This window comes from Aulostomus chinensis, chromosome 9, assembly GCF_037954235.1.
Source record: "Aulostomus chinensis isolate RoL2024-O1b breed Wild chromosome 9, RoL_Achi_v1.0, whole genome shotgun sequence".
NCBI classification, from domain to species: Eukaryota; Metazoa; Chordata; class Actinopteri; order Syngnathiformes; family Aulostomidae; genus Aulostomus; species Aulostomus chinensis.
Window position 1 is genome coordinate 27,364,967 of NC_141328.1, and position 14,152 is coordinate 27,379,118.

General features: G+C 44.3%; 1 protein-coding gene across 1 annotated transcript; it reads left to right on the plus strand.

Annotated features, from left to right (window-relative positions):
* The first annotated feature begins 572 nt into the window (after nucleotides 1–572).
* On the plus strand, nucleotides 573–10,025 carry c1ql4a (complement component 1, q subcomponent-like 4). Its single transcript, XM_086212799.1, has 4 exons — nucleotides 573–901; nucleotides 1,271–1,432; nucleotides 1,757–2,543; nucleotides 9,735–10,025. Exons 2-4 carry the CDS (start codon nucleotides 1,428–1,430, stop codon nucleotides 9,912–9,914), a joined length of 972 nt encoding a protein of 323 aa, XP_086068925.1. The 5' UTR covers nucleotides 573–901; nucleotides 1,271–1,427; the 3' UTR covers nucleotides 9,915–10,025.
* Nucleotides 10,026–14,152: the final 4,127 nt, after the last annotated feature.

Sequence of the window (14,152 nt, forward strand, 5' to 3'; positions counted from 1 at the left end):
TCTGTGTACACGGTTTAAAATGTAGGGGAAAGAGCAGTGAGACGTGTGGGGCAGGGTGCCTGGCTAATGAGGCTTCATAGCTGTGGGATGTGAGTCACACACACAGGCAATGGTCTGGGGAACATTCAGAGTCTCCTCGCCATGCCCAGGCAACTTTTGTCAGCCTCCTCTGTCCTCTGTCCCCCCCCCCCCCCCCCCCACACACACACACACAAAGATGAAAACATCTGCTTTTCTCCGTCAAACATTTTCCTTGTAAAGTGCCTCAAACAACAGGTGAATGTCAAGCTAACAAGGGGAGGCAGCAGCGCAGTTAAATCTACGCTTCAGCCGGAGATCCACTGTCTCATTTGGCTCCATTAATCATTGTTTTGTTTGCTTTTTAAAAGACAAAAATTTAACTTTAGAGAGGGGTATTATTCCTCATTCCTGGTTGGCAATTAGACATAGAATAGAGAGAGAGAGAGAGAGGGGGAGAGAGGGAGAGAGAGGGAGAGAGAGAGAGGGAGAGAGAGAGCTCTAACAGGTGTGTAGAGGAGCGCTCATGGACCAAACGCAGAGAAAAGGCGACACGGACAGCCACTCCGGATGGGAGCGCCAATTTGCCGTGCGTCCCTCCTTTGGAATTACGTCAAAAAGTGTTCTAATAAGTGTTTTCCAGGCTTCAATTCATTCGACGTTACCGGCATCTAAACCCAACGCTCCTACCTGGACAGAAGAAGAAAGGATTAAGCGCTGATTAAGAAAGTCACATCACTTTCCCTGCGTCCTCTGCGCACCCGTCGGCTTCCCATGCAGCTCTCCATCAGACACCCCACGACTTCGGTCGGGTTCGTGGGACGCGGAGTTCACTAACTGATTTATTCTCCCCCAAAAAATATCGGATTATAAAGAAAAAACGGTGAGTTGTTTTTGTTTTGTTTTGTTTTGTAAAATCTTCTTTCTGGATCCTTTAGCGGTCGAAAATATAACCAGAAATATAAGAACACACTGAATAATCCTTTGTTGTATCACCGTCATCTTCAAGATGAAGGAAAAACGATAGTAGATCAATTTAAATACAAGAATGATCAGAATAATTAAATATTTGTTAAGTTCTTATTGATATCTATTTCTAAAATGTTATTTTGTTACCGTCATTATTTCATTACTGCAGTCACTCGCTGCATTCATGCATTTAATTGTATTACAGTTCAATTATTTACCTAACAATGGTACTGAGAGCAAATTAATTATTGAGTGGCTTTGCTCTTTTTGCTGTCCTCCTCAGACCCTGATTTACCAGCAGGGCGAATCCATCCTGAGCTCACCAAGTGTGTTCAGTTCCCTGAAAACCGGCTTTTTCATGAGGACAGAAGCAGGGGGATTTTTATCAGCAAGAGGATTTCTGATCAACTTCTGTCACTGATGGTTGGAGACACATTTACATGAAGTGAGACCCTGTTTGTACTGGGGGGGGGAGATTTTTCTTTGAAGAAACTGTGAATTATTCTTCATCTGACAAAACAAATAAAACCCGCAGGCCCTCCTTTGTCAGCGGAGCCAGCCAACTTTTAATAAGCTCGTCACACACACGCTAATCAGGATTTTTCTTTTCCTCAAAAAGAAAGAGATTTCACCAGATGAAGCATGTTTTTGCTAATGTGTCGCCACCCGTGTGAGAGCCAGACATTTGCGATTATTACCTTAAACTCTGTGGTGTCAAAAGTTTAACCATAGTCCTTTAAAATCTTTTTTTTTCCTTTTCTTTTTGTAGTAATCTTTATCATTTCTCTCGGACCCTTCCATCTGGTTGTTGCCCTCTCTCTGGCCTGGTGATACACTTTCCTCCACTCCTCTCCACGTCTGTGTTCACCTTTTCAAAAGGTATTAGTTCTCTGAGAGGCTTCATCCTGGCCGGCACTATTCCAGCCAAGGGGGAAGAGGACTTCCTGACGCTGGCCGCTTCACGGCTCAGCCGCAGGAAACGTGTCATTGGAGCTGCTGTAGGTGTAGCCATGGTTCTTATATTATTGGTGGCCATTCCCCTGCTGGTCCACACAACCAAAGGCGGGACCACGGGAAGCGCAGGGAGCCATTATGAAATGCTCGGAAGCTGCAGGATGGTGTGTGACCCCTACACCACCTCTCAGCCGGGCCAGGAATTGACAGCGGTGTCTCCACCACCCCAGGATTACTCTGGGAAGAAGATAAAGCCTGGGTTTCGTGGACCTCCAGGGATCCCTGGCCCTCCTGGAGAACGTGGACCCCCCGGAGAGCCAGGCAAACCGGGACCGCAAGGGCCCCCAGGTCCTGGTCCTGGTGGTTATTCTCCCTCACTCTACACTCCCAAAATTGCCTTTTACGCAGGGCTACGCAAGCAGCATGAGGGGAATGAAATACTCAAGTTTGACGATGTGGTGACCAATGTAGGTAACTACTATGAGCCCAGCACCGGCAAGTTCACCTGCCCTCTCCCTGGCATCTACTTCTTCACCTACCACGTTCTGATGCGAGGTGGTGACGGGACCAGCATGTGGGCCGACCTGAAGAAGAATGGACTGGTTAGTAAGCGTGCGTGTGAGAATGTGGATGCATGCAAGTATGTAGGGCGTGTGCACGCGCGCGCGCGTGTGTGTGTGTGTGTACATACGGATGTATGCATGCGTGTATGTATGTATGCACACACACGACCATGCAACAGATTTCCTTCACTGTTGACCATCCTGTGATACTATTGACTCACATTCACCTTGGCAACATTGAGCGCTTCAGATTCCGAGCACATTCCACTTAGCAGGTGGCAACATGACAGCCAAAGAATGAAATAGCAATCGTTCTCCTCATTAAGGGAATTCATACAGTCTAAAATCACAGCCACTGATATTTGCATTCCCACATGGACTGCGACTAAATGACAAGTGGCAGAATGCAGCCACCGCCACCAAAGGAACAGTCTAATTAGTAAATATCATACACAGAGCTTGATTATTGCCTAAACAGAAGTGCAAAAGAGCACAGGAGAAGTGTCTGTCAGTGTGTGGACCAGTCAGTTTACACCTCAGCTAAATAAATAATAAATGTAAAATTGACAGTCCACTCATCCACTCCCTCATTCCCCAGACACTAATTAAAGACAGAGGGGCTGATGGGGGGAGATGGGAGAGGAGGTGAGATAAATCACATGGATTTCACCAGAGGACTCCGAATTCAGGAAACATTCCTCAAGTTGCCTCCTACATTCATTCATTCATCAAGGACTTGAAATGCAAATATTTCCTACAGGCCCCACTCTCCCGGCGCGCAGTGAGCCAAGGACTGTTCAAACAAGTGCAGACAGGCGATTATGAGCTCATACATGCCGGGTGGTTCATCACAACAGCTGAATTCAAACACTTCAGTCCAAAAATGCTATGTGGCCACGCTAAATTTCTGAAGTCGCTGGTTGTCAACTGTCATTTGATTGGCTATGCGTGACATCAGGGTGAATATGTGTTTAAAGCTGCCTGCGGAATGTCCTCTATTGTCATTCAAGTCATCGTAGCCTGCTAAATAATTTAAACATCTCAGATTAGATTCCCTGAACACCGGCTATACTTTCTTCTACAAACCCCCTGCCCGGCTTGTTCATTGATTCTTCATTAATTATCTTTTCGCTCAGCTCAATTATTTAACCTCACCCAGGTCCATCTGACACCTGTCAGGTGGCGCCTTTAAACAGTTCTGTTGAACAGAGCACTCACCTAACAGGGTTCTACATAAACTGAGCTGCTGGTAGATAAAAAATAAAGGGTAAATGAAATGCTGCAGAATGCCTGATCATATTTGGAGTTATTGAAGCCCCAAGGCTAGTGCCAGCTCTGCCTGGGGCAGTGGCTGGGGTGAACAAAACAGAGACTATGTTTGACAGGTTGCATTCCTGATTGAGGAATCAAACTGCCCGTTTTATTATTGCCGAAGGTGCTCGGGCTTTACTGGATACCCGCTGCTTTCCTTTTATCCCCCTCCCCCCAAAAAAACCTATCTAATTGCAACACATTTTCAACATTCTTTGTCTGTTTGTGTTGCGTCTTTTACACCTTACCAAAAGTAATTGGTAACCTTGTGTTAGTTTGTCAGTCAGTCAAACAGATGCGAGACAGATTGAGCGAGAATGAATGAAACACAAGAGACTTGACATGACAGGGACATGCTGAGACGTCCACTTGTAGCCTGTGAGACGGAGAGAAAAAGAAGACAAGTGAGTTGATGGGAAGATCGGGGGTGAAGCAGAGGAAGATAGATGACTTAATGGAGGTGTGGAGACAGTGGGCTGGTAGACGAGGCATCGGGGAGGCTGCTAGTGAAGGCCGGGATGAGCTCAGGCACGATGACCAATGGACACCCACTCCACACATCTCAGCGTGACAAGTGAGCAAGGCCGGCAAGAAGAACAAAGAAAACTGGTCTGCAAGTGGTGTTCATACACAAATTCAGGAACTGCAGGTGCCTGGTGGTAAATTCATTATTGAACCACTGATTGATTCCTCTTGGGAATCCTGGCCGTTTAACCCTGTCCCTACGTGTGTGTGCGTCGAGACATGAGTGTGGTATAATGCCATGCCAGGATTTTGGGAGGATGTGCTGGCTGTGGCGGGGCTTCTATGGGATTCCCATAGATCCGATACCTATTACCGTCACTAAATCCCCACTCTGTAAAGCCTACATGCTCCCACCTCCATCTAACTTTCACAAATCATGGCAGCATGACATGGCCTCCGAGTCGAGGGATTTGGGATTGAAGTGGGGCGCTCTTCAGTCGCCTCCATGTTTGTGACATGACATCATTGACAATTCTAAACACCCATGACCTATTTAATCCACCTTGAACAGTAAAAGCACACATGTGAGTTACATTCCATGATGTTTGTGAAGATGGTATGATATTTAACCTTGCTCTACATAAATAATCATGAATGTGCGTAGCCCTGTTGTCACTGCTGTTACAGATGTGTTCAGTTACACGAATCCTAATTCACTGTCAGGGATATACAGCGTCTACGCTACTTGATATTCCAGTAGCACATGCTATGCTAATGTTGCACGCTTTATGCTGTGAGGGGTGGTAATATGTCATGCGTACCCTCTCACCAAAACTTCTCCTCATTAATCGCAATGTGTGTTGCTTACGTACACATTTATTCTCCCATAATGCACCGCAGTTCATCCAAAACTCTTAAAGACTTGAAGACAAGTAGACACTGACGCGCCTCCCGCGTGAGTGTCATACTGCCTATAGACGAGGCCATATCCGGTTCTTGATAAGGTATAACAAAAACGCACAAAGAGCACAACAAATTTGCTGTGACTGAACACGATTTTTAAGATTTGCAAAGAGCATGTAAGCATTTACACCATAATATAACTCAAATTCTTAAAGCAGTACAGACACTAGCTGGTCTCCCATTTAATCTTTCCCTTGTTTTTTCACCTGTCATAGGCTCTTTTAATTGCTCAGTTAAAGGTCAAGTTATTTCACACCATAGTGTTAAAATGTCATCGCTCTCTGTAATGACTGGTACCTGCGTTAACTCCCCCAGTACAGAGACATAGATACTGCACAGGTGAAAGGTAATTAGCCTCAAAGAAGGGCGCGAGAAAGAGAAAGAGTTCTATAGCTTGTAGAATTTGTTCAATGGAGACAAGTTAGGTGTCTTTTTAGTCCGCGAGAGATCTTAACAAAAAAAAAAACATGATTACTCATTGAGGTAAGTTAGTCCAAAAGATGCTGTCATGATCATGATTGTGTTACTGTCCAAGCCTGTGGCTGCTTGGTGATAGCAACCTAAGATACGGTTCACTGTTACGATCACTTGTCACCGTGTAATTCCAGGACTCCCAGAGGAGGTATCAGGAAACACGATTCAATAAATATTCTATTTCCACACAACCCCCCCCCCCCCAACCATCCCACCATGTGTTGTGATCCCTTAGGTAAGTTTAACAGCTACTTTTCTATTGTCTCCGCTCTAAGAGGTCAGTATATCACAGTGAATGAATCCTGTCAGTTTTATTACCAGTGGAGCACAGCGCCACAGATGAAAACAAGACTTCATATACCGCCACATCTCCCTGGCCTCACAAAATAGCCTCGCTTGATCAGTCTGTTACTCTAACCCCACCCCCCCACCCCACCCACCAACCCCCGCCTCATTTCTCAATGCTGTTTTTTTTTTATCCTCTCTTTTTGTCTATCCTTGTCTGTCTTCTGTGCTGCAGCTCTACTCTTTCTTATATAGAAAATGACACTGCAGCTGCTCCCCATACCACCAACACCCCACCCCACCCCCGGCCCCCGCCCCCCCTTCTGCTTCTCCCAGGCGTGTTTACTAGTGGCCCTATAATGAAAGGGCTAGGCGGAGAAAGAGACAGCCACAGGCAAGCCCTGGGGGTCCCTGCCTCACGGCTCGCAACCCTTCCAGCACGGGGATCAGCAGAGTGTGCTGCCTGGTTCACATGGATCAGTCGTGTCCTCCAGCCATATCAAACTCCTCCGTCGGCTTCCAGTCCTAATCCCACTGCGGCTCGCTCGTGCTGCTCTGTCTGCTATCTGAATTAATAGCTGGCTTGTATTATTCCTTCACACGCAGCAACATCAGCTGAAGCAACAATTCATAGATCATATATCAGCAAAATTATCTCTACGCTGAGCAATGACTCTGCTGTGGTCCACCCCTCCATTCATTAAGGCTGTGAGAGGGCCTGAGGGGGGGAAACAGGGAAGATCTCCCTTTCCCCCGCCGTTACACTGTTCGGCCAAAATAATGAGCAGGATGACATATGCCTGGTGTCGATAGGAAGTCACAACAACGGCATCACTGTCAGAAGTAACCAGGGATGCAAATGTGATATTGGCTGTCACTACACACGTCAAGCGGAACAACAATCTAACCTTTGCCGATGAATGGATGGATCGCGGTAGTCGTTTAAGAGCTGCAGGCCTGAAGTCAGGCGGATTGCGTTCTCTGTTTAATTACACCACCGGAGTTGCACTGGTAACAGCAGAGTCCCCAAAAACATGTAGGTCCGATCCTGCTCTTTCATTTTTTTGGGGGGATATTTACGTGCAGTATTTTGAAGAGCTAAATTGTGCCAGAGTACTTACTACTTTCATACATAAAGTAAAGAATGTAAGAGAAAATAATGGATTTCTTTGATGAAGATATTAATCAAGACGGGTATATAAAGATAATAATAAAAAGTAAAGTATATTATGAAATATTTTCTCTCGTGTTTTCTTTCATTATTTTTGTGAAGGGAGACAAATGTTTAGTAATTTATCTTTTTCATTGATGAGGACACTGATAGGACCAGGCTTGTGATTTTTGCTGCTCCTGGCCACTCAAATACCATAACCTAATATAACTTCCCTCATAAAAAAAAACAAAAACAAACATATCATAAAATGGTAGTAGTGCAAATAGGCAAGGAATTTTAAGGGTTGCGATGAAGTGTTGCAACATTCATACAGTTTATCTGTGGGCCGGTTTTATTCGTACTCAATACAGAATGTTAGGCTCAGAGGTAAAAACAGATAAAACACTTTATGACTGAAATAAAAATTCATAACCCACTAAAAAGTTACACGAATTAAGCCGATAACTATCTTTACCATGGTGATTATGATGCTTTATCAGTGAGCACATGAATCATTCAGTGCAGGATGGAGATGAGGAACTGGTAACTTCTGATAGTTGCAAAGCCTAAAAGTGCCTAAAGTATCTAGCAGTAGTAGCGGTGGTAGTAGTAGCATGGGTAGTAGTGGTGGTTGTAGTAGCATGGGTAGTCGCGGTGGTAGTAGTAGCATGGGTAGTAGCGGTGGTAGTAGTAGCGTGGGTAGTAGTGGTAATAGTAGTAGCATGGGTAGTAGCGGTGGTAGTAGTAGCGTGGGTAGTAGTGGTAATAGTAGTAGCATGGGTAGTAGCGTGGGTAGTAGTGGTAATAGTAGTAGCATGGGTAGTAGCGGTGGTAGTAGTAGCGGTGGTAGTAGTAGCGTGGGTAGTCGCGGTGGTAGTAGTAGCGTGGGTAGTAGCGGTGGTTGTAGTAGCATGGGTAGTCGCGGTGGTAGTAGTAGCGTGGGTAGTAGCGGTGGTTGTAGTAGCGTGGGTAGTAGTGGTAATAGTAGTAGTGGCGGTAGTGTAACTGTAGCTGTGGCCGGTCGGACTGTGACGTCCACGGAGGCTCCCCTGCTCTCCTAATCAGTCTGGTTTAGAATGGAGAGGGACGTGTTTAATTCCTGGCCGCCAAAATGCTGCTCATTGGCTACAACACCTCCAGATGGTGTCCAGCAATGGAAAACAACTCAGTGGATGAGAGACGGTGAACCATCATATGAGGGCTAAATGGATCGTTGCGGGGGTTAAAAAAATAAAAAATATTTTTTTCATTAAAGTAATTCAGGCTCTGTTGGCCAGCGATTGACTGCTTCCAAATTGATGCATGCTTGTTGGGGAGATACAGCCGGAGTGATTGGAATGACATGGTGATAGTTGAGTTGCTGATCATATTCTGTGGCTGTCATGGAGATGCGCATGGCTTGTCTGGCTGGTGACATAGATTGAGTGTTCCCCACGTAGATGGACACAGAGCCAGACACAAGGCCACCGATGGCTGACACACGGCTGCTCCACCAGAATCATTGAAACATCAGGGGAATTTAACCAGATATGCTTATAGTTTAAGGTGAGGGAGTGAAGACAGTATTTTTTTTATATTGCGATTTCAGAATTGACATCCAGGGATGATACATCAGTCCCATTAATGTCTCTTACGGTTGAATAATGCAGCAACATAGAGGCTGATGAAAAGTCTAAAAGTTTAGGAAAAAAACAGAATTTATACAGTAAGAAAACTAATAATGAGAATGACAATAACAAAAACAGGCATAACGAAAAAAAAAATAGAAATGAACATAAGTGGTGTGTATGAATGATAAAGATAGAATATAGTACTGCAAAGGTGCGTGTGACCCGTCTACAGAGGTGAGCTGCTCAGGTTTGCCGCAAGATGAGAATGATAATAATAAATGAGCAAATCCTTTTCCCTTTTCAATTCTAACTCAATCTAGGCATGTGTATTTAAACGTCAGCAAAGAGTAAACCCAATTAAATGTGTTAACAAACAAGTAAAGATCCACTGCTCCTGGGTCAATAAGGCCCAACTCACACGCAGCATGCAAATGTGAGGCTGTCTGGCGTAGGCATAGCCACTCAATATCATGCATATTGAGCTGGACTGAGGATCATAAGCAACAGGTCAATAGCTGGTGGGGATAGTGATGCTGTTCCTCACCTCAGCTAGTTTCCCCATAGACGACCTGTTGTCCCCTGTGAGCCTGCTTATCTCCAAAACCCAATCAGATCTCCATCCTCGGTCCTTTGCCCTGAGCCTCAACCACAGCCGATCAATAAATGCAAGAGTGGCTCTGTTTTCGTTCCACCTCTGGGGTCACAGGTCACCGTCCTATCCTTCTGTTTATCCACTGTGATTGCGAAGCCCTGGAGGCGGAGATGTCATACTCCTGAGTGTTTCATTTGGAAACCGTTAATAATTGATCATAACCAAGCCTGAAAACACACACAGACATTAAAGAGAAGAACAACATATGGTTTTAAAGAGCTGTTGAGTACACCGAGCAGGTGGAACCGCTGCAACGGCGTTTGCAAGTGTCTTGTTTTGTCCACGTTTTAATTGCCGCTGTCCTTTGTGGCTGACAGGTAAGAGCCAGCGCCATCGCTCAGGACGCTGATCAGAATTACGACTACGCCTCCAACAGTGTGATCCTGCATTTGGACGTGGGTGATGAGGTGTGTGTGCAGCTGGACGGAGGGAAGGTCCACGGAGGGAACACAAACAAGTACAGCACCTTCTCCGGCTTCCTCATCTACCCAGACTGAATATCTCAGACCCCAACTCCCCACTGTCTCACACACACACACACACACACACACACACACACACACACACACACACACACACACACACACACACACACACACACACGGACATGTAGGTACACACATTAATGCACATTCACAACACCTGCAAGTGAGCCCACACACACACACACACACACACACGTATACAGACATCACGACATTATCAAAAGACTACGCAAGAGTGTGTGTCGAGTGCAATTGGAGTGAAGTTGATTTGTGTGATACTAAGACAGTCATCAGCTGCACCCCCTCCCGCCCTCTGTGTGCAACGAATACTTTCAGACTGTGTACAGTAGAGATGCAAATAACGACGACATATCTAAAATACTCTGTGTGCCATATTAACTGACATCGTAAGAACTAGAATATAACAAACGCCGTCAGTCTGATTGTTTAATTCAATAACTGTGTTGAAGATGCCGTTAATCAAGAAAACAGCTGAGGCAAAAAGACACCTCATCTTCACTCAGACTGTATTTATTGAGATATTTATGCCCTGCAATGTGTTCTGATTAAATGGCCTTCCTATATTTTGCAACTTGTAAAATAATTCTCCCTACATGCTTCACAGCGACCCCCCCCCCCCCCCCCCCCCCCGCCCCAGTTGCAATGGATTAAATTCATTGTGGGATTCATCCTGCAGTGGGACAGCCATGATGATTAAATCAAGGCTATTCTAATGGAGGTTGATGTGGCACAGGACATCAACACAACAAAGTAAAAAAGAACATATAGACAACACATTTTATAGGTCACACCTGTTTGTGATGAAGGTATACAGTAATTGCCAAGTTATAATTGCCAGGTGCAATATTGTGTGTGTGTGTGTGTGTGTGTGTGTGTGTGTGTGTGTGCGTGCGTGTGCGTGGCAGCATGTATGAGCGGATCTATAGATAGTGTAAGATACAGCAGCAGCAGCAGTGACGAGGTGACAGCTGCAGTGTTTACATTGAGTGTTGTACATGACATGACGGACGTGCTACTGTAATTACACTGCCATTGGTACTTTATTTTTGAGAGAACTGTCTAAGTATCATCATATGTATAAACACAGTAATCTTGGGACGGGTTAACCGGTATGTTGAGTAGGATGAATTGCTATTAAAAGAAGTATACCTCTGTATCTGTGGTCTAACTTATTATGGCGGTGGAGGTGTGGTGAAGGTCGGGGGCTCGCACGCAGACGGCTGCTCGGTTTTATTTGGAGAGACCACTCGGACCGACTGTGGAGGATTGGGAGTATGACATGCCAGCGTGGACTTACAGCTGAGATCGAAGCAATAGTGGCTGACCAGAGCCACTGCCTGCTCCGGCATGGATTTCCAATATGTCTTAAAACAGTGTCCAGGACCAAAACATTAATACCACTATATTGATCTCAGCTTACAATACACACAGGATCCACTAAATCCGTCCAATGTATACCTTTTAAATGTAACAATATCAGGATCAATTGTACAAACAAACCGAATCGGCTCTGTGGATCGAGCGGACATTGTTTATCTCCTGTTGGAGCCAGCATCGTTTCTAGCAACGCCGCAGTGACAACTCCAGGAATCAGGGAGGTTTTCAGAGATGATGTCAACTCACTGATACAAACAGATTAGTCTTTTAGTCCATGGAGACAAAACCCACAGTTTAATATCGCATTTTAGTCATTTTAGTCATTTTAGCTTTCCGACTAAAATGGATAAACAAACTCATCTTTCTTTTTGTTTACCCAGGTGCTCAAATTCTGAATCCTGCTGAAATATTTACATCAGCTTGAATTGTTTAAAGGAGTTACTAGCGCGATTAATCTTCTGCCTTGAGCTTTATAAATGATTTAAACTGTTCTTTTTTTTTGAATTGCATAGACTGTATGAGATAATGACTATATTAAAACTGGGGGGTTGAATTTCATATGACATGCAAAAACAGTCGCATTGAAATATGTTTTAGTCATGCATCAGAGTTCTAATTAAAAAAAAAAAAAAAAGTTCCCAAATGAATGTTGTTGATTTCCATGCGTAATTTCAATTTTTTTTTTGAGGGTGCGTACATTTTAAAACAGAAAAACTGCTACAAAACCGGGAAGGAGGAGGTATCACCTCCATGTTCAACCACACATGAATGCCTCTAACATTTTTACGGAGATAAATGAAGTGTCTAATTAGACCAGAGATCTGCTGGCATCCTGGACTTTCAGGATTTGGAAAATCTGTTGCCTCTGAGCAGGGAGAAATGCCCGGCGCAGCCTCTCTCTCCTGGCAGATTCCAGTTGAAAGTTAATTGGACGGGGAGAGGTCTGAGACAGGCTGCGCTGTGGCCCATTAGTGATTCCCCTGTCAAATGCAGAGCCACGAGGATCACAGACTCACAAATAGGAGGATTAAAATAATCAATAGCCTTGACTTCCATCGACCACACACATTCGCACACACACACACACACACACACACACACACAAACACATACGCATACAGAGTAATTAGTGGCCAACCTATTCAGCAGTGGACTGTGACACCTTCCTGAACCTTAGCCGACTCACATAAGCTGCACACTCCAATAGCTGTGGTGCCTAATGAGGGGAAATAGCTGTGGCTGCTTGTGAGTAAAATGAAGAAAAGGTCAGGAAGCCACCAACCAGTCCTCTACCGCTGATATTCCATTTGTCACCAAACCTTTGCCCTGAAAATTCACAGCACAGCCACAAAGACAGGGAAATTAAACAACTGCATCAGAAATGTGAGGTGATGACACTCTGACATGTCTGCATCCAGCAGGAGAATCTTGGTGTTTTTCCAGCCCGCAAATCGTCGTCTATTAATTCATAATACGGATATTCCCCTAATATACCGTTGACAATAATGTGCTGTTCTTCTATACAATGAGATGCAGAGCTGAAGATCATAACCAAATTAAGATTTTTGATATGCAGAGGACAGCACATGACATCATTTCTATTTCTCCACGCACTGTTTCTGTAAACTAAATTGTTTCGGAGCAAGTTCATGTTTTAGTTTTACTCATCCTTACTCCACTGAACTTTAATTCCATAGATTTTCTAAAGTAGCAGCGCATTAAGATTTCCCCCGGTTGCAGCGTATATGTTTGTGTGTACATTTTATGAGTCACACTGATTTGATTCATATTCAATACTTTTCACTGAAAACACAGCAACCTTATGTGGCTCCCTGTTCAGTTCACACGAGTGAAACCACAGCACTGATTCGAAGAAACAAATGAATTAATTCATAAGATGACACTTAAAGGCTACATGCTACGATAACTGTGACGATACGGTTGAGTTATAGTAATATTCAGGTTCCAGGTTGTCTGGTACTTTGTGAAGCGCCCTGGGGTTTCTTGAGGGCACCATGTAAATCTGGATTATGATGTTTGTGCTGCCCTCATTGTCTCGGGCTGGTAAATAAGAAAATATGCAAAGTAATCTTTGGAGGGAATAAAAAACCTTGATAAGTGCAGAGCTTTCAAAGGCTGTGTCCACTGTGACACCTTGCACGATACTCTGGAATGATTTCCACCAGTCTGATATTCCCGCTCAGGTACGTCTTCCTCTTCTCCTTAATATCAGCTGCTAAAGCATTTTTCAGTCTTACAGTGCACATGTGATCTGCATTATAATTTTACAAGTTGAGCATCCAAAATTTTACTGAAGGTATCTTTAAAAAAAAAAAATTAGATTAAAATTATGGCTTAAAATAATGTGGAATAGCCTGAAAGTGACAGAGGCTCTGGCAGGTTTGGCACTGTGTGGCTGGAATCTTTGCTTCCTTCATCAATCCGGTATAAAGTGAACAGGAGCATGTTTGAGGCACTGTTCCTCTTTTTATATTTCAGTGTATTTTACCGTTTACCTTCCGGGGAACATTTCCTGCATAACACTGCCCTCTGGTGTCAGCAGACTAACAGTGCAACTGTGTCACTGCATGACAGCATCTGTTAGGAGGTTTTATTCTAACCAGGGTTCACATTTTTTTACATTTCCATAACTTTACCAAACCTTTGAGGAAGACTTTCAATTAATGACAAGTTATGTGATGAATGCATGAAACATTTTAAGTAAATTTATAACTTATGCAATCTTCCAGTCTGTGCAGTACCAACCACCTAACCATATTCACTTTAATATACAGGAAAGACGCAGCTCTCATGACCCGATGTGACCTGTGATACTGACACAAACGCACTCA

Excerpts from the sequence above, each read along its gene's own strand:
- c1ql4a (XM_086212799.1), top strand. Across the intron at positions 2,544-9,734 it reads ACCTGAAGAAGAATGGACTG|GTAAGAGCCAGCGCCATCGC; the intron begins GTTAGTAAGCGT and ends TGTGGCTGACAG.